At 47.5% G+C, this 20,096-nt stretch overlaps 2 protein-coding genes across 2 annotated transcripts in view; one reads left to right on the top strand and one right to left on the bottom strand.

The window, feature by feature from the left end:
• The window catches only part of mfsd13a (major facilitator superfamily domain containing 13A), a 29,216-nt gene extending 27,692 nt beyond the window's left edge, over positions 1-1,524 (bottom strand). The window contains exon 1 of the mRNA XM_033034031.1: positions 1,304-1,524. The gene's annotated coding sequence lies outside the window, so the exon portion shown is untranslated. The remainder of the gene's footprint in view (positions 1-1,303) is intronic.
• Positions 1,525-6,656: 5,132 nt separating this feature from the next.
• On the top strand, positions 6,657-12,326 carry c15h10orf95 (chromosome 15 C10orf95 homolog). Its single transcript, XM_033034030.1, has 2 exons — positions 6,657-6,898; positions 10,072-12,326. Exon 2 carries the CDS (start codon positions 10,186-10,188, stop codon positions 10,798-10,800), a length of 615 nt encoding a protein of 204 aa, XP_032889921.1. The 5' UTR covers positions 6,657-6,898; positions 10,072-10,185; the 3' UTR covers positions 10,801-12,326.
• Positions 12,327-20,096: the final 7,770 nt, after the last annotated feature.

The following is a 20,096-nucleotide window of genomic DNA, read 5'->3' as shown; positions in this document are numbered from 1 at the left end:
GACAACGTTCTACCGCTGCACCACAGAGAGCATACTAACGTATGGCATCTCAGTGTGGTATATCAGCTGCACGGAGGCGGAGAGGAGAGCTCTTCAGCGCGTCGTCAACAGAGCGCAGCGGATCATCGGGACAGAGCTACCAGCCTTGGAGGGCATCTACCACACGCGGTGCCTCAGGAAGGCCCTCAGCATCCATAAGGACTCATCACACCCCTGCCACGGTCTGTTTCAACTACTTCCCTCCGGCAGACGTTACAAGGCCTTCTACGCCCGAACCTCCAGACTCAGGAACAGTTTTATCCCAAGAGCTATAGCAGCTCTGAACCGACCCTAATGAGTGCCCTCCCACCCACCCCCTTTGGACAGTCTCCCTCAGATGGTCACGTCAATCAATTCAGCTTGCTTATTTATGTATTGTATTTATTTACCTTTCTTGTACATCAGTGGAGCTGCACACTAAATCTCGTTGCACTGACGTGCAATGACAATAAAATATGTTATTATTATTATTATTAGAAGGGGAGATGCAACTAGACCTGGGTGTGCTTGTACATTAGTCACTGTAAGTAAGCATGCAGATACAACAAGCAGTGAAGAAAGCCAATGGCATGTTGGCCTTCATTGCAACAGGATTTGAGATTAGGAACAAGGAGGTCCTATTGAAGTCATACAGGGCCCTGGTAGACTGCACCTGGAGTATTGTGTGCAATTTTGGTCTCCTAATTTGAGGAAGAACATTCTTGTTATTGAGGGAGTGCAGCATAGGTTCACCAGGTTAATCCCCAGGATGGCAGGACTGACATATGATAAAATAATGGATTGACTGGGCATGTATTCACTGGAATTTAGAAGTATGAGAAGGGATCTTATAGAAATATATAAAATTCTTAGAGGATCGGACATGCTAGATGCAGGAAAGATGTTCCCAATGTTGGGGTAGTTTAAGAATAAGGGATAGTCCATTTAGGGCTGAGATGAGGAAAAAAGTTTTCACCCAGAGAGTTGTAAATCTGTGGAATTATCTGCCACTGAAGGCAGTAGAGGCCAATTCGCTGGATGTTTTCCAAGAGAGAGTTGGATTTAGCTCTCTGGGCTAACGGAATCAAGGATATGGGGGGGGGGAAAGCAGGAACGGGGTACTGATATTGTCTATTATCATATTGAATGGCGGTGCTGGCTCCTTCAGCCACCTCATTCTCCCCCCACGGCCTCTGCTCTCCCAATGTTCTCCCCTCCTCCGTTTTCGCCCTCTTACCCACTTCCCCACCTTCACTCCCCCGCGACTGCATCTCCGCCGACCCACCGGTTCTCCTTTAACCCATCGGCTCTTCCGGCCGCGACTGCCACCATGTCCCGCCGTGAGGGGAAGCCGACTCTTGCCACGACGGACGGACGGAGGGAGGCGGCGCTGTGTATCTGCTGCTGATCGTGCGGTCCGTCTCTCTCCCGTTACCCGTATAGGATCTGTGGTAACCATGGCCGCCCGCGCTCCAGCCCCGCCCGCGCTCACTCCCTCCTCGTGACACGCTCCTCCAACCGCCAACCGCCGGCCGGCACGCCGCTGAACCCGCCCCCTCCACCCCCGCCCATTGGCCGAACCCGCCCACGGCCCGCCCACAACGGCAACTCCCATTTGCCGCACCTGCCCGTCACTGGGATGACGTCTCGCCGGCTGCTCCAGCGTCGGTCTCCTGCGCACGCGCGGTAACATTCAGGGGAGGCGGGGGCGGGGGCGCGCGCGCGCGACCACTTTGATTGGCAGCTGCTGCAGACGTGGCGATCCCAGGGATTTCAAGGGCTTGTGTTGGGAATGGAAGGATTAAGGGAGAAGAGGATACAGGACAGGGAGATAGAGATAGAGAGAGAAAGAGAGAGAGAGATATAGAGAGAGAGATATAGAGAGAGATCTGCAAAATGTTGTTGGCAATAAAATTACAAAGGGACGGAACCGTTGTTTTTTTATTCCAAAAGCGATTTTTAAAAAAAAATGTTTTAATCTTAAACAAAAGGAGCAACAGCGTTGGTTTACAAATACCAGAGTTGAAACTAGCGTATTTCGTTAAAACACGGATGTCTCTTTTTTTTGTGATTTCAAAAAAGTCAACTTGCTTTAATGTAATGCCTTTCACAATGTCCCAAAGCCAAATAATGCTTTTGTAGATATGTAACTGCAGATGTTGGAATATTGTGCGAAAGACTGGAGCAAAGTGCCGGAAGAACTCAACGGGTCAGGCGAAATTGCTAGAGTTACTCCAGCACTTTGTGTCTTCTTTTAGAGTCATAGAGTGATACAGTGTGGAAACGGACCCTTCGGCCCAACTTGCCCACACCGGCCGACATGTCCCAGCTGCACTAGTCCCACCTACCTGCGCTTGGTCCATATCTATCCAAACATATCCTGTCCATGTACCTATCTAACTGTTTCTTAAACGTTGGGATAGTCCCAGCCTCAACAACCTCCTCTGGCAGCTTGTTCATACACCCACCACCCTTTGTATGAACAAGTTACCCCCTCAGATTCCTAATAAATAATTTCCCCTTTAATCTATTTCCTTTGGTCCTCGATTCACCTACTCTGGGCAAGCGGTTCTGTGCATTTAGCCGATCGATTCCTCCCATGATTTTATACACCTCTATAAACCACCATCTGGAGTTGTAAGGCAGCATCTACAGTTCCTTGTATCCGATGGAGGAACTCAACAGGTCAGCAGCATCGAAGTTAGACACAAAAAGCTAGAGTAACTCAGGCAGCATCTCTGGAGAGAAGGAATGGGTGATGTTAGGGGTCGAGATCCGTCTTCAGATTGAAAATCACAGGAAAGGAAAAAGAGATATACTGTAGACGTAGAGAGATTGAGAACAATGAATGAAAGATATGCAAAAAAGGAAACAGGCCATTTTTAGCTGTTGGTTGGGTGAGAAAGAGAAGCTGGTGCGACTTGGGTGGGGGAGGGATGGAGAGAGAGGAAATGCATGGGTTACTTAGCGTTGGAGAAATCAATATTTATGACACTGGGTTGGTTCATTCCAGGTCTGCATCGTCTATGGAGGGAATAGACAGGTGACGTTTTGGGTTGAGAGCCGCCTTCAGGCTGAGTGTAGAAGTGGGGAGAAAGCTGGAAATAAAATCTGAATACAGGTTGGGAGGGGAGGGATGATTGGCAGATGGGTGGACTGTGCAAAGGCAAGAGGTGAAATGGAGATAAACGGTATACGGTAAGGAAAGGGGACGGAGATGTAAAGCCGGAGGGACGGATATAGGTGGAAAGGGGGGATAAAAGGGAAATGAGGGACTTGGGAGATGTGCAAAGGAGTGGAAAGATGCAAGGTAACTGAGAGGGTGGGGGGGGAGGGATGGGAGATAGTGGGAGAAATGAGTACACACCAGAGAGGAGGGGAACAAGAGAGAGGAGGATTTCTTGAAAATAGGAGAACTCAATGTTCATACCATTGGGTTGTTAGATACCCAAGTGGAATATGAGGTGCTGTTCTTCCAGTTTATGTGTGGCCTCACTCTGGCAATGGAGGAGCCCCAGGCCAGAAAGGTTGGTGTGGGAAGGGGAGTTAAAATAGTTTGCAACCCGGAGATCCAGCAGGCCTTGGCGGGCAGAAAGGTCGATGTGGGAAAGACCCATCACTGTTGCAATGCGGGAAAACACAGATTGCTGCAGTGTTGATACCTCATTATATCAATGGTTCATCTGCACTAACATTTGATTGTATTTCATATGGGGATGGTGTCATTAAAATGGCTGAGTAGCATAATGTTCAAGATGGTGCAAGGTTTGCCTGTCCCTTTACAAAATTTGCCGCTTATAAATAATGTACCATTGGCACTGTGGAACTTTGATGGCAAACTTTGATATCTGGCATTGAATACCTGGGTTGCTGTGGAAACCTATGTAATGAACAGTATCTTTTGTAGAGGCTGTTTATGGTACATAATGTCCCAGAACTAATGGTTGCTCCCCAGGTTGCTAAGATGCAGAAGATTAACAAGATCATGGCAAAATAATGACATTTAGAGTCATAGAGCTGACCAGCGTGTCGATCAATGCTAATCTCACTTGTCTGCATTAATCACTCTCTGCCTTGCTCATTCAAGATGCCAGTTAAAAGTTGTTACTGTTCCCATCCCCAGTATGTCTTCTTGTAGCTCATTCCAGATTCCAACTACACTGAGTGTGAAAAATCTTCCTCTTAGATCCCCAATAAATCTACTCCATCTCACTCTAAAACAATGTAGGTTTAAAGTGGATAGGTAATAGTTAGACAGGCAAAAACAATGCCCTATCCACTTTAAACCTACTCTCTCTCTCGTCTTTCTCTTGCTTGGACAGAGTGGATGTGGAGAGGATGTTTTCAGTAGTGGGAGAATCCAGGACCAGAGGCCAGAGCCTCAGAGTATAAAAACTTTCCTTTTGAATGGAGATGAGGAGTAATTTATTTCGCCAGGGTGATGGATCTGTGGACTTCATTGCTGCAGATGGCGGTGGAGGCCAAGTTATCGGGCATTTATTAAGCAGAGATTGATAGGTTTTTGATTAGTAAGGGCATCAAAGGCTACAGGGAGAAGGCAGGAGAAAGGGGTCAAGAGGGAAAAATAGATCAGCCATGATCAAATGGCGGAACAGACAACAATGGGTCGATTGACCAAATTCTGCACCTATGTCTTATAATCATCTTATGACCTTATACCTAGACCTTGTAGTTTTAGACACCCTTCCCATGGGACACAGATTATGGCTATCTACCCTATCTGTGCCCCTCATAATCTTATACACCCCTGTCATGTCACCCTCCGCCACCTTTGCTCCAGGGAAAACAGACCCAGCCTATCCCTTCTCTCCTCACAGCTCAAGCACTCCTTTCCATGGGACGTCCTTGTGAATAGGTTCTGCATCCACTCCATTCCTTCTTGTAACATGACGACAGGAATTGCACACAATACAACGACAGACTAATCAATATTTTGTGCCACATCCCAACTCTTATACTCAATGCCTCGACTGATGAAGAGACACAGTGGCGCAGCGGTAGAGTTGCTGCCTTACAGCGCCAAAGACCCGGGTTCCATCCTGACTATGGGCGCTGTCTGTAACGAACTGAAACCCTCTCCTCTCCTTGCCCGGGGGTGCTTCCTGCTGCTGTCCTGAAGGCGCTGGAGGCATCGCCCCAGTTCACTCTCCTACTGGCCCTTGCTCCTCGCATCCACCATCTCCAGTAAAGTAAAGTAAGTAAAGTAAATTTTATTCATATAGTACGTTTAAATCAACTCGCGTTGAAACCAAAGTGCTTTCCATAAAATAAATAATAAAGTTTCTGTACATCCATAGAAAAACATTTTTTTTTAAAATGATACAACACATTATAGAATTCAACATGAACGTCCCCCCACAACAGAATCAAATTTTTTCACTGTGGGGAAAGGCATCAAAAAGTTAAGTCCTCTTCCTCTGCGAATCACCCGAGGTCAGGGCCTATTTGTGGCCTCCACAGCCAGTCTGATGTTTTCAGGCCCTCTTGCTGGAATGCTGGAACTCCGGCGTCGGGTGAACAATCCTCGGCGGCTTGGAAATGTCTGGAGCTCTCTCCCGGTTATTTATGACCAAAGAGCCGGTTCCCGGACACGCTGTCCATCGAGCCTTTGGCGGATCCCAATATCCGACGAGCCTTCGGTATCATAGGACATTTATCAGTATAAAGATCGACAAACTATTTGCCTGTCTAACTACTTGGAGCACCTGGATGTTAAGTGTTGCTGACGTGTGCGCAAGAACATCCAGGTCCCTCTGAAAATCACCATTTTAATAGTACTCTGTTCTGGACCATAGAACACAGCATAGGTTCACAATGTCTGTGCTGAACATGATGCCATGACAAACTCATCTAATTTGCCTGCACGTGTTCCATATCACTCCTTTCCCTGCATATCCATCTGCCCATCCAAATGCCTCCAAAACGCCACTATACTAACCAAAGATCTTATAGCAGAGCTATAGGATCTTTGATACTAACTGCCTCCACCACTACCCCTGGTAGCATGCTCTAGTCTAAGCACCTATTAGTTTTGGCGTGACAAACTTGCCCTGCACATCTCCTTTAAACTTTGACCCTATCACCTTAAAGCTATGCCTTCTAGTCTTTCAAATTTGCACCCTTTCCTGAGGAAAAGATTCAAACTGTCTACCCTATATTTTTACCTCTCATAATTTTATCTACGTTTATGGTGGGTGGGGGGGGGGGGGGGGGGTCTGCTTCTATTTCTTGCTGTTGTCATCTGGGGATTATTTAGCACCATGATAACATTCCAAGAAGCACCTCGCAGCTGCTGAACTTGGTTGAATTAGTTTAAGGTCGGAAAGCACCCGTCAAAAGTGTTTAATTGTCATATGTACCCACAAAAAAAACACAATTAAATTCTTACTTGCAGCAGCATAACAGGTCGGTAAAGACGATGTTATAGATATATAATAACAATATCAATAAATCAATAGCCCCAATGTAGAGAGAAAATATTAATCTTTTTTACTCCTTTATTCTGTCTTCCCTTCCTGCATTCGCCACTCCCTGTCTCTCGCCTCCCTCCCTCCCTCCCGCATCTCCTCCCCCGCCTTGTTGTCCTCCCACCCCGCCTAGTAACGGGGTCACTCGCACACAGCAGCGGGCAGTGAACGGCTAGTTTGCCTGAGGCGGCGTGTGGTGGGTGAAGGGGACAGTGGCTGGGAGACGGGACCGGCGCCGGAGAGAAGGAACCGTGACTGGTACACCGGGCCGGGTCTGGAAGACGGTAACGGGAGACCGGGACACGGGTCTGGCGCTGCGAACCCGGGACCGCCACTGGAAACACGGCGCCCGGGGCTGCAGCACATCAAGTCTCTTCCAAGCTCTCTCCAAGGTCTGTGCTTCCTGCAGCAATCACAGCCGTCTTGCTCCGCTTGGTCACCAAGCATGTTATATTTAAAGCGCCCATTTTCAATCTTCGCTTCGTGTTAGGCTTGTGTGCATGAAATATTTATCTGCTCGAGAAAGTAAGTAATAAATCTTTCCCTTTAAAAAAAAAGCCTCTTAAAATTCTTCATAGGAACCTTGAGAGGCAACTTTTTCACTCAGTGGGTATGTGGAACTAGCAACTAGAGGAGGTAGTTGAAGCAGGTGCCATAACATTTAAAAGCCCCCTGGACAGGTACATGGATAGGGACCATAGAAGTTTAGAGCAATATAAGTTGTAGGAGCACGATTAGGCCATTCGGCCTATCAAGTCTACTCCACCATTCAATCATGGCTGATCTATGTTTCCCTCTCAACCCCATTCTTCCGCCTTCTCCCCTTAACCCCTGACAGCCGCACTAATCATTAATTTATCAATCTCCACCTTAAAAACATCCATTGACGTCCTCCACAGCCTTCGGTGGCAATGAATTCCACAGATTCACCACCCTCTGACTAAAGAAATTCCTCCTCATCTCCTTTCTAAAGGTATGTCCTTTCATTCTGAGGCTATGGCCTCTGGTCCTGGACTCTCCCACCAGTGGAAACATCCTCTCCTCACTCACTCTGTCCAGGTCTTGCACTATTCGTTAAGTTTCAATGAGGTCTCCCTCATGGGTCACATGTGAGCAGGTGGGACCAGAGTAGATGGGGCATCTTGGTCAGCATGGACGAGATGGGCTGAAGGGCCTGCTAATTTACTAAATAGAGTGGTCTCATATGTGTCTCTTACCTGAGCTATTCATTCCGGTAAAACATACTGGCTACAGGCTATGCTGAAGAACACAGATTTGAACTATGAATGTGTGGCGGGATGTTATTTGTTTCTCGCTTGAGCGAAATGTGAAAGGATTTATTTATTTTTAATATTTATGAACCTTTTGAAGTTATAGTGTTCTGTATTTAAACAAGGCAAGATCCATAAACCAACCCTCGAGTTCCTAAGAGGCAATAGTTGTATTTGTGGTTCCCATACTCCATTCATCACTAGGAAATGAGAGGTCAGGTAACCTTATATCACTAATTTGTTGCTTGTAACGTCATGGGTTTGAAGGTTATGCAATTGTTCTGAATCAGTCTTGCGTTGTGGCACCGGTAATTCACAACATTTGCAAGGCAGGGAGGAAAGTATTTTACAGAGTTGTAGTCAAACAATTCTGCTATTTATCTTGAGTGTGTAGAAAGGAACTGCAGATGTTGGTTTAAATTGAAGATAGACACAAAGTGCTGGAGTAACTCAGCCGGTCAGACGGCATCTCTGGAGAAAAAGGATGGGTGACATTTCGTTGGTCGAGACCCTTCTTCAGACTGAAAGTCGGGTCTCGCAGCACTCCGGTCGGAGAGGAGGAGAACTCCTTCAAAGTAGGCATTCCTTGAGATTTAGCAGTGGAGTAGAATGTGAAGAAAGTAACTGCAGATGCCATTAATCTTGTTTGCTGTATATATATATGTTTAGTTTAAGATTTAGAGATACATAAGTTCATAAGTGATAGGTGCAGAATTAAGCCATTCAGCCAATCAAGTCTACTCCGCCATTCAATCATGGCTGATCTATCACTCCCTCCTAACCCCATTCTCCAGCCTTCTCCCCATAACCCTTGGCACCCGTACTAATCAAAACAGTTTGAAACAGATACAGTTGCAAAGAGGCCCTTCAGCCCACTGAGTTCATGCTGTCAAGCGATCACCTTGTACACTAGCACTATCCTACAAACTAGGAACAATTTACAATTTACAGAAGCCAATTAATCTACAAACCTTCATATCTTTGGAGTGCGGGAGGCAATGGGAAATCCCAGGGAAAACCCATGTGGTCACTGGTACAAATTCTGTGCAGACAACACCCGTAGTCAGGATCGAACCAGGCACTCTGACGCTGTAAGGTACCAACTCTACTGCAGTGCTACCGCCATTTGTTTGCCCATTCCTGCTTAGATACCTGGGTCCTGTTACCCTTGGCCTTTTCATCTTGTCCAAATGGGAAGTGGGGCCAATTCTATCTAATGTACTTACGTTTGCCTTGCTTGTATTTATGTATAGTATTATCTGATCTGATTAAATAGCATGTAAAACAAAGCTTTCCACTGTATCTTGGTACATGTGACAATAATAAACCAAAACTTAAATAATGCTCAGGTGGGTTTTATACACACGTGGTTGAGAAAGCCATAAGAGCACAATTAGGCCATTCAGCCCATCGAGTCTGCTCCACCATTCGATCATGGCTGATCTATTTTTCCCTCTCAACCTCATCCTCCTGCCTCCCCGTAAAACCTTGACCTCCTTACAAAGAAACTATCAATTTCAGCTTTAAAAATACCAAATGAACTGGTCTCCACTGCCGTTTCTGGCAATGAGTTCCACCGATTCACCAGCCGGCTAAAAATCCCCCCTATCTCCATTCTAAAGCTACGTCCTTTTATTCTGAGGCTGTGCCCTCTGGTCCTAGACTAGGTCCTAGACTTTCCCATGACTGGAAACATCCTCTTCACATCCACGCTATCTCGGTCTTTATCATGCGGTAGGTTGCAATGTGATCACCCCCTCATCCTTCTAAACTCCAGTGAGTACAGGCCCAGATTCATCAAATGCTCCTCAATACATTAACCCTATCATCCATGGGATCATTCTGGTAAACCTCGAGACCTCCTCCAACGCCTTCCACATCCAACCTCAGATATGGGGCCCAAAACTGCTCACAATGCTCCAAATGGTACGATTGAGGCTCACTCGGGTGGCACAGCGGTAGAGCTGCTGCCTTACAGCGCCAGAGATCCCGGTTCAATCCTGACTACGGGTGCTGTCTGTATGGAATTTGCACATTCTCCCTGTGACCATGTGGCTTTTCTCCGGGTGCTCTGGTTTCCTCCCAACCGCCCAAGACGTGCAGGTTTGTAGGTTATTTGGATTCGATAATTTTTTTTAATTGTCTGCAGTGTGTGTAGGTTAGTGTACGGTGTGACACTGGTCAGTGCGGACACGGTGGGCCGAAGGGCTTGTTTCGTGCTGCATCACTAAAGCCCAAAGAAACAGTGAAAGCTGCAGTTAAAACTAAAACAAGTTGTTTCTTTTCTTTCACAGCAAGCGGAAAACTGAGGCTGTGATTGTGACGTTTCAGCGGAGAGAGTGGCCGGGACTCTCGATAGCCAAGTGCTGGAGTGAGCTGGCGATGCAGAGACTGAGCCTGCCTTGACCATGTACCCAGCCCCCGTGCCCTATGGACCTGTGGCACCGTGGAGGGTCACGGTGCCCGCTGAGACCTTTATGCTGCCTCCCATCCAGATGCACAACTTTTCCAGTCGACCGCTCACCTTGGTCATGGTGGACCCCACCTTGGACCATGAAGGTCCAGGGAAGCATACGGAGTACCACCATTTCTACAGGACTCCTTACATCTCCCCGTACTGGTACCCACCACTACCACCAGTGCTGCCACCTGCAAACCCGACCTCCTACCAATACCCACCATACTACCCGTACACGGGGTATGTCCCTCCTGCCGCGGGCGCCTGGCCCGAAGGTGCCTCCCTGAGGGGCGATTTACACTGGGGTAAGATGGGACAGATTTACGGCCCCAGTAGGGAGCTCCCCGAACTCCTGCAGAATGACCTGCGGCGCGTCTACGGCACCTACCCCAAGACCCACGTCACCATCTCCTACCAGAACGGAGAGTACCTGGTCAAAGCAGAGCCCAAAGTCGGGGAGCAGAAGTACAAGGTGGAAAAGAAGGTCATCAGGAGGCCGCTCACCCCCAGCGACGACGAGATCGAGGTGGTGGTGGAGAAGCCGAAAAGGAAGTCCAGACGCTAAACACTCAGAGATGTGCTGAACGGCGACTGCTGTCACAACGAGGTGTGATGGCATCCAAGCCATCACCGCATTGCCACACAATTACAGTGAGATCTGCACACCAGGAACTGCAGGTGATGGTTTACAAAGAACAAAGGCACAAGGTGCTGGAGTAACTCAGCGGGTCAGGCAGCAACTCTGGAGGACGTGGATAGATGATGTTTCAGGCCGGGACTCTTCTTCAGACCATGGACACAAAGTGCTGAGGGTCAGACAGCATTTCTGGAGGACCGAGACAGTGACATTATGGGTGGGGACTGATTGTAGTAGGGAGATCCAGCGGGCCTTGGTGGACTGAGCGTGTGATTGGAGAAATGGTCACCAAGTCGACTCTTGGTCTCGCCGATGTACAGGAGGCCATATCAACCACAGGGTGACATTGGGAAGAAGATGGCTCAAAGTTCCATGGACACCAAGGTTCTCCACTCACTCAATCCTGGTCCAAACTGAGGTTGGTTCCTTGGCGCCAAGGTGCTCCAGCAGATGTGCCGTGTTCTGAGCACGCTTTGAAACCGTGGAACAGAGGAGAGCCAGTCTGGGAATGTGCCAGGAGAAGAAGGGGCCAGGAGTGAAGATGTCTCACCAGCGACCCTGGGATGATGCTGAGTATGAGTACGAGTTGTCACAGAGGGAGCTCACCAGGATAACAGAGCAAAGCAAGAAATAGAAGCAGGAGCATGTTATGCTCCACCATTCAATAAGATCATATAACATCGAACAGTACTGTACAGCACCGAAAAGACCCTTTGGGCCACACTGTCTGTGCTGAACATGATGCCAGGACTAACTCTAATCTGGCTGCACATAATCCACACCTCTCCACTCCCTGCATATCCATGGGCCTGTGCAAAAGTCTCTAAAATGCTGATATTTTCTCTCAATACCGCTTTCTTTTGATTTCCTTATCATTTAAAACTTTGTCCCTGCCTTGGATATCCTCAGTGACCGACCCACCACTGCTCTTGGGTGACGATTTGGTAAGATTTACTACTTAGTGTGTGAAGAATTGTCATCTTTACCCTGAATAGACATTTACTTAACTTGAGACTGTGATCCCTGAATCCAGGTACCCCAGACATAATGTTCACATCATGTCCTTAAGAATTGTGTGTTTGCATGAGATGAACCTCTCAGGTCTAGAGAGTGTCAGGTTTAATCTTTCTTCATTTGGACAAATGCATCCTCCCGGGAACCAAAACTGAACAAGCCGTCAACAGTCAGCTGGTCAGCCAGAATCTGTGGTGGGAGAAAAACAAGAGGAAGAAAAGAAGGACCATCACACTGGGAAACGTGAGAAGCATGTTTTAACATAGGCCCTTAGGCCCACAATGTCTGTGGCGAACATGATGCCAAGACCAATTCTTACCTGCCTGCACATAACCCATATCCCTCCATTCCCTGCATATCCATGTGCCTATCCAAAAGTCTTTTGAATGTCACTATCCTATCTGACTCCACCATCACCCGCCACACCAAGTTCCAGGCAACCACCATGTCCCACGCATCTATCTATCTATATCTATCTATATCTTGTATATCTATATAATATTAAAACTCTGTGGCTGCCGGCTGGCTGGCTGCTGGCAGGCTGTGTTTCTGCCTGACTTGTGGTGGCCAGCCTGTGGGTGCCAGCCTTTGATTCGTTGCTACGCCAACACCAGACCCACAAACGCCCAGAATTTTTCCATTTCGGTAGAGATTATTTCACTTTTCATTCCAAGTACCCACTCCTGATTAAATTTCGTCGTGTTTATGTACACATTTTTAATAAAATCCTTCTACCCCCCCCCCCCACTCACTCATTTTGTTGCCTCCTACTGGCCAGCGACCATAACGGCTGTTGGCGCCCGACTCTCGCCTCAAAGACGCCATTTAAAAACAGCCGCACTTCTGAGTGCTGGAATCTTATGTTTGGGAACAGCTTGAGTTGGAGGACCACACCTCCCGTGGGGGCTATGGGTAGGGAACGGCTGCGTTGGGGGAGCAGACCCAACGGGTCTGCACTTGGTCTAGTATACTTATAAAAGTCTCATCTTCTTTCTAAGTGTGTGTGTGATTGTATTTTCGCCAAAACGGTACACATTAGCGCGAACATTTTTGCAAAACCCCATCGTCGATGTAATAAGTTTCCTTCAGATTTGATGTTATATTTCACAAGTTATTGATATTTTAAGTTTAAAAGAAGCCAACTTTGAAAATAATAACTGCCTGTGAGAGGGAGACTTTTCTAGCAGCTTTCAGTGATGATGGCACAATGGCATCTCACAGTCGGCCAATCACAATGGGATCTCATTTACACAAGCGGCCGTGAAGATTCCGGAAACCGAAAATTACATCACAATGTGATCTCTGCTGCAAATGCACAGGCTATGAGAGTGTTTTTACATTGTTGTAAGGAGAGGGACGTAGAGAATCTACCAGCCTAACCCAGCACGACAAAGTTTAATGATTAGATTTGGGTAACAAAAGATGGCCTTGTCAGTGGCACCTACATCACATTAAATCTTAGTGTAATTGCATTTTTTTTAAAGTTTAAAATGAGGGAGTGGATTATTGTGTTGGGGAATGGGTTGCGTTTGGGGAATGGGTACATCACAATGGAATCTCACCAAGCAGCAAATCTGGAGGGGGGGGGGGGGGTTAGTGTGTGGAGTGGGTTAGTGTGGGGGAGGGGGTTAGTGTGTGTGAGGGGGGGTTAGTGTGTGTGTGCATGCATTGGGGGACGGGGCCCAACGGGTCCCACTTGGTCTAGTATACTTATAAAAGTCTCGTCTTGTTTCTATGTGTGTGTGTGTGTGTGTATGTGTGATTGTATTTAAAGTTTAAAAAAAGCCAACTTTGAGAATAATAACTGACTATGAGTGAGACTTTTCTAGCAGCTTCCAGTGATGATGTCACAATGCCATCTCAGACTCCTCCAATAACAATGAGATCTCATTTACACACGCTGCCGTGAATAATCCGACAACCGAAAATGACATCACAATGTGATCTCTGCTGCCGATACACAAGCTATGAGACCCAAAATCGAGTCTATTCATTGGTTCCGGGAAGCATCGACTGCTCCCCCCACGTGGGAAGGATTCATTGCCTCCAGGGAGCACCAACGCTGACCCAAGAGTCGAGTCAATTCATTGGCTCCAGGAAGCACCCACTGCCCCCCCCCCCCCAAAGCGGGAAGGATTGATTGCATCGGAGAAACGGGTTGCATTGGAGGAAGGGGTGAGTGGTGGAAACGGGTTGCGTTGGGGAAACGGGTGAGTGGTGGAATATAGCGTTAAGGAAAATGGGTCAGGGGGGTAGGGAGGAGGGAGGGGTTATGGAGGGTGGCAGGGCGTGACTGAGGGTAGGGAGTGATTGAGGGTAGGGGAAAGGAGAGGGAGGGAGAGGTGAAGGAGGGAGTGGGCGAGAGGAGGAGGTGAGGAGAGAGAAGAGGGAGGGTGAAGAGGAGGGGGAGGGTGTGTTGGGGAAAGAAGGGAAATGAGCCACACCTTTTCCACCACAGTTGGGGGCTAAGGGTGAGTGGTGGAATATTGCATTGGGCGAACGGGTTACGTTGGGGGAACAGGTGATGGGAGTGATTGGATCCGGGGGGCGCCTGTCTCCGGGGTGAGCGCCAACGCCGCGTTCGGGGACTAGCCCTCCCATGTGACGCCGCGCCCTACCCCCCCCCCCCCGCGTTGGGGGACGGGGCCCAACGGGTCCCACTTGGTCTAGTATACTTATAAAAGTCTCGTCTTGTTTCTGTGTGTGTATGTGTGATTGTATTTTCGGCAAAACAGTACACAATAGAGCGCAAATGTTTGCAGAACCTTACTCGGCTTTTTCCCGTCATCGATGTAATAAGTTTCCTCCAGATTTAGTTATATTTCACATAGTTATTTATATTTAAGGTTAAAAAAAAAAAAACTCTTTGCTGCTGATTCACAATGGCATCTCACAGTCGTCCAATCACAATTGGGATCGTTCAGGTGAACGAGCTGCAGTGAACATTCCGAAAATGAAAATGACATCACAATGTTATCTCTGCTGCCAATACAACAAGCTATGAGAGTGTTTTACATGTTGTAAGGAGAGAGGGACATATGAGGGTGATATAAAAGTTTTAAAATTACATTAAAAGTCGGATTCTTTCAGACATCTGCACTGGCACATTAGGGGCAGTTATGATCCGTCACAAATGCCACTGCCAGCTACAAGTTCTATCCCAGAACACTGAGAGTCCTTCACAGCTAATGTCCTTTCTGGGAAAGTATCTGCCCCTAACCTAACCCAGCACAGCAAAGTTTAATGATTAGATTTGGATTATAAAAGTTGGCATTGTTGATGGCACCTGTAGATCTATCAGTACTAGTTGACCTGATCCACGTCATGTTTTACTGCATACCACTGCACACTCAATCAGCTATCTGGTTTGAGTGTCTCATATATTATCCAGCCTGCTAGTCCAGCCTCTAGTTAGATTTGTCGTAGAGCTTGAGCTTACAACACCTATGTATTTGAGCTCTGTGTGCTTTATTAATAAACAACTTATACTTGTGTATGGATTCTGAGTTATTTGACATTCTCACAGCACCTACAACACATTAAATCTTAGTGCAATTGCATTTTAAAAAAAAGTTTAAAATGACCCGCACAGTTGGGGGCTATGGGTGAGTGGTGGAATATTGCATTGGGGGAACGGGTTGCATTGGAGGAATGGGTGAGTGGTGGAATCTTACGTTGAGGAACGGGTTGCGTTGGGGGACCAGGCCTCCCATGGGGGCTATGGGTGCGTGGTGGATTATTGCGTTGGGGGAACAGGTGAGTGGTGGAAACGGGTTGCGTTGGGGGAACTGGTGAGTGGTGGCTTATTGTGTTGGGGGACGGGGCCCAACAGGTCCCACTTGGTCGAGTCTCCTCTGAATTTTACCCATTTCACCTTGCCCTCAAGTATTTGATGTTTTTATTCTGGGATAAAAGTTCTGACTGCCTACCTCAATGCTTCTCATAACATTTTATACTTCTATCAGTTCTCCCTTCAACCTCCTGTGTTCTGGAGACAACAATCCAAGTCTATCCATGTTCTCTAGTGGGACTCCAGCTTAAATGGGGCACCTTGGTCAGCATGAACAAGTTGGGCTGAAGGGCCTATTTCCGTGCTGTACGAATCTTCTCCCCGCAGCTAATACCCACTGAACCAGGCATCATTCTAGTAAAGTTCCTCTGCATGCTCTCCAAAGCCTCTTAAACACCGCTATCGTGTCCGCCTCAACCAGTACCCCTGGCAACGCATTCCAGGCACTTGCTACCCTCCGTGTAAAAAAGAAACTGGCCCCACACATCATATCTGCCTGTCTGCCTGTCTATCTGTTTCTGCCTGTCTTGTGGTTGCCAGCCTGTGGGTGTCAGCCTTTGATTCGTTGCTACGCCAACACCTGACCCACAAACGCCCAGATTTTTTTTCCATTTCGGTAGATATTTCACTTTTCATTCCAAGTATCCACTCCTCATTAAATTTCGTCGTGTTTATGTACACATTTTTAATAAAATCCTTCTCTCCCCCCGCCACTCACTCATTTTGTCGCCTCCTGCTGGCCAGCGACCATAACGGGTGCTGGCGCCCGCCTCTCGCCTCAAAGACGCCATTTAAAAACAGCCGCACTGCTGAGTGCTCGAATCTTCAGTTGGAGGACCACGTCTCCTGTGGGGGCTACGGGTAGGGAACGGCTGCGTTGGGGGAGCAGACCCAACGGGTCTGCACTTGGTCTAGTATACTTTTAAAACTCTGTGTGTGTGTGTGTGTGGGTGTACGGCATTTTGCATTTGAAACGTATCTCCTCGAAAACCAGATGCAAAACACTAACACTAAGGGGCAGAAAACGCTGGTGGGTGTTGTGTACAGGCCACCTAACAGTAGTAGTGAAGTTGGAGATGGTATCAAACAGGAAATTAGAAATGCGTGCGACAAAGGCAAAACCGTTATAATGGGTGACTTCAATCTACATATAGATTGGGTGAATCAAATTGGCAGGGGTGCTGAGGAAGAGGATTTTTTGGAATGTATGCGGGATAGTTATCTAAATCAACATGTAGAGGAACCAACGAGAGAGCAGGCTATTTTAGACTGGGTATTGAGTAATGAGGAAGGGTTAGTTAGCAGTCTTGTTGTACGTGCCCCCTTGGGCAAGAGTGACCATAATATGGTTGAGTTCTTCATTAGGATGGAGAGTGACATTGTTAATTCAGAAACAATGGTTCTGAACTTAAAGAAAGGTAACTTTGAGGGTATGAGACGTGAATTGGCCAAGATTGACTGGCAATTAATTCTAAAAGGGTTGACGGTGGATATGCAATGGAAGACATTTAAAGACTGCATGGATGAACTACAAAAATTGTTCATCCCAGTTTGGCAAAAGAATAAATCAGGGAAGGTAGTGCATCCGTGGATAACAAGGGAAATCAGGGATAGTATCAAAGCGAAGGATGATGCGTACAAATTAGCCAGAAAAAGCAGCATACCGGAGGACTGGGAGAAATTCAGAGACCAGCAGAGGAGGACAAAGGGCTTAATTAGGAAAGGAAAAATAGATTATGAAAGAAAACTGGCAGGGAACATAAAAACTGACTGCAAAAGTTTTTATAGATATGTGAAAAGAAAGAGATTAGTTAAAACAAATGTAGGTCCCTTGCAGTCAGAAACGGGTGAGTTGATCATGGGGAACAAGGATATGGCGGACCAATTGAATAACTACTTTGGTTCCGTCTTCACTAAGGAAGACATAAATAATCTGCCGGAAATAGCAGGGGACCGCGGGTCAAAGGAGTTGGAGGAATTGAGTGAAATCCAGGTTAGCCGGGAAGTGGTGTTGGGTAAATTAAATGGATTAAAGGCCGATAAATCCCCAGGGCCAGATAGGCTGCATCCCAGAGTACTTAAGGAAGTAGCTCCAGAAATAGTGGATGCATTAGTAATAATCTTTCAAAACTCTTTAGATTCTGGAGTAGTTCCTGAGGATTGGCGGGTAGCAAACGTAACCCCACTTTTTAAGAAGGGAGGGAGAGAGAAAACGGGGAATTACAGACCAGTTAGTCTAACATCGGTAGTGGGGAAACTGCTAGAGTCAGTTATTAAAGATGGGATAGCAGCACATTTGGAAAGTGGTGAAATCATTGGACAAAGTCAGCATGGATTTACAAAAGGTAAATCATGTCTGACGAATCTTATAGAATTTTTCGAGGATGTAACTAGTAGCGTGGATAGGGGAGAACCAGTGGATGTGGTGTATCTGGACTTCCAGAAGGCTTTCGACAAGGTCCCACATAAGAGATTAGTTTACAAACTTAAAGCACACGGCATTGGGGGTTCAGTATTGATGTGGATAGAGAACTGGCTGGCAAACAGGAAGCAAAGAGTAGGAGTAAACGGGTCCTTTTCACAATGGCAGGCAGTGACTAGTGGGGTACCGCAAGGCTCAGTGCTGGGACCCCAGCTATTTACAATATATATTAATGATCTGGATGAGGGAATTGAAGGCAATATCTCCAAGTTTGCGGATGACACGAAGCTGGGGGGCAGTGTTAGCTGTGAGGAGGATGCTAGGAGACTGCAAGGTGACTTGGATAGGCTGGGTGAGTGGGCAAATGTTTGGCAGATGCAGTATAATGTGGATAAATGTGAGGTTATCCATTTTGGTGGCAAAAACAGGAAAGCAGACTATTATCTAAATGGTGGCCGACTAGGAAAAGGGGAGATGCAGCGAGACCTGGGTGTCATGGTACACCAGTCATTGAAAGTGGGCATGCAGGTGCAGCAGGCAGTGAAGAAAGCGAATGGTATGTTAGCTTTCATAGCAAAAGGATTTGAGTATAGGAGCAGGGAGGTTCTACTGCAGTTGTACAGGGTCTTGGTGAGACCACACCTGGAGTATTGCGTACAGTTTTGGTCTCCAAATCTGAGGAAGGACATTATTGCCATAGAGGGAGTGCAGAGAAGGTTCACCAGACTGATTCCTGGGATGTCAGGACTGTCTTATGAAGAAAGACTGGATAGACTTGGTTTATACTCTCTAGAATTTAGGAGATTGAGAGGGGATCTTATAGAAACTTACAAAATTCTTAAGGGGTTGGACAGGCTAGATGCAGGAAGATTGCTCCCGATGTTGGGGAAGTCCAGGACAAGGGGTCACAGCTTAAGGATAAGGGGGAAATCCTTTAAAACCGAGATGAGAAGAACTTTTTTCACACAGAGAGTGGTGAATCTCTGGAACTCCCTGCCACAGAGGGTAGTCGAGGCCAGTTCATTGGCTATATTTAAGAGGGAGTTAGATGTGGCCCTTGTGGCTAAGGGGATCAGGGGGTATGGAGAGAAGGCAGGTACGGGATACTGAGTTGGATGATCAGCCATGATCATATTGAATGGCGGTGCAGGCTCGAAGGGCCGAATGGCCTACTCCTGCACCTAATTTCTATGTTTCTATGTTTCTAAAAACGCGGAGATTTTTACAATTTCGGTAGGGAATTAACTTACGGTTTCAGAAACTCCTCTCTAAATTCGGTCAATTATTTCCCCAGATTTTGAATAAAGTTGTTCACAAAACTCACTTTTTAAAATAAAATCGCCGCTTGCTAGCTGCTACGTCACAATGCCCACATGGCTCCTGCACCCCCCCCCCCCCCCCCCCCCCCGCTGAAAGATCGAGAAAGTTCTGCAGAACAAATATACTACAGCTCCGTCCCGCTATAGGATCTTCCTTCTGCAGATCCCGGATCAGCGGCGCCTCTCGCGCTGAACCTTTTCCTCACCTGCCGGCGCAGCTCGTGAAGCCCCGCCTCTTCCAGCTATGGGTTTCCAGAGAGTCAGAAGCCGGTGCTTCTTTGCTGTCAACGCCCGCTCGCTCCTGGGCGAACGCGTCTTGCCTTAGCAAGATACCGCTATAGGATCTTTGCTCTCTACCCGTCACAGGGGATGATCGTCTGTCTCCCCCGGCCCGGCCCGGCCCGGCTCTGTCACACTGGTGGAAGCCACGATCGGCTGGTCCCCCCGCTGATTCTCACCGTCCTCAGATCGCTCCGTGCCTCGCTCGGGCTGTCGACCTGCCCCTCTTCTCTCTCTCTCTCTACCCTCCCTCTCTCTCTCTTCTTCCCCTCCCTCTCTCTCTCTCCCCTCTCTCTCTCTCCCCCCCTTCCGCTCCCCAAACCCCCTGCCCTCCCCCACCCTCCCCTAAACCCCCTTCCACCCTCCCCCACCCCCTTCCCTATCCCCTTCCCTCCACCTA

This window comes from Amblyraja radiata, chromosome 15, assembly GCF_010909765.2.
Source record: "Amblyraja radiata isolate CabotCenter1 chromosome 15, sAmbRad1.1.pri, whole genome shotgun sequence".
Classification (NCBI taxonomy): domain Eukaryota; kingdom Metazoa; phylum Chordata; class Chondrichthyes; order Rajiformes; family Rajidae; genus Amblyraja; species Amblyraja radiata.
Note: the sequence above shows the minus strand (reverse complement) of the source record. Positions and strands in the feature narration are given on the sequence as shown.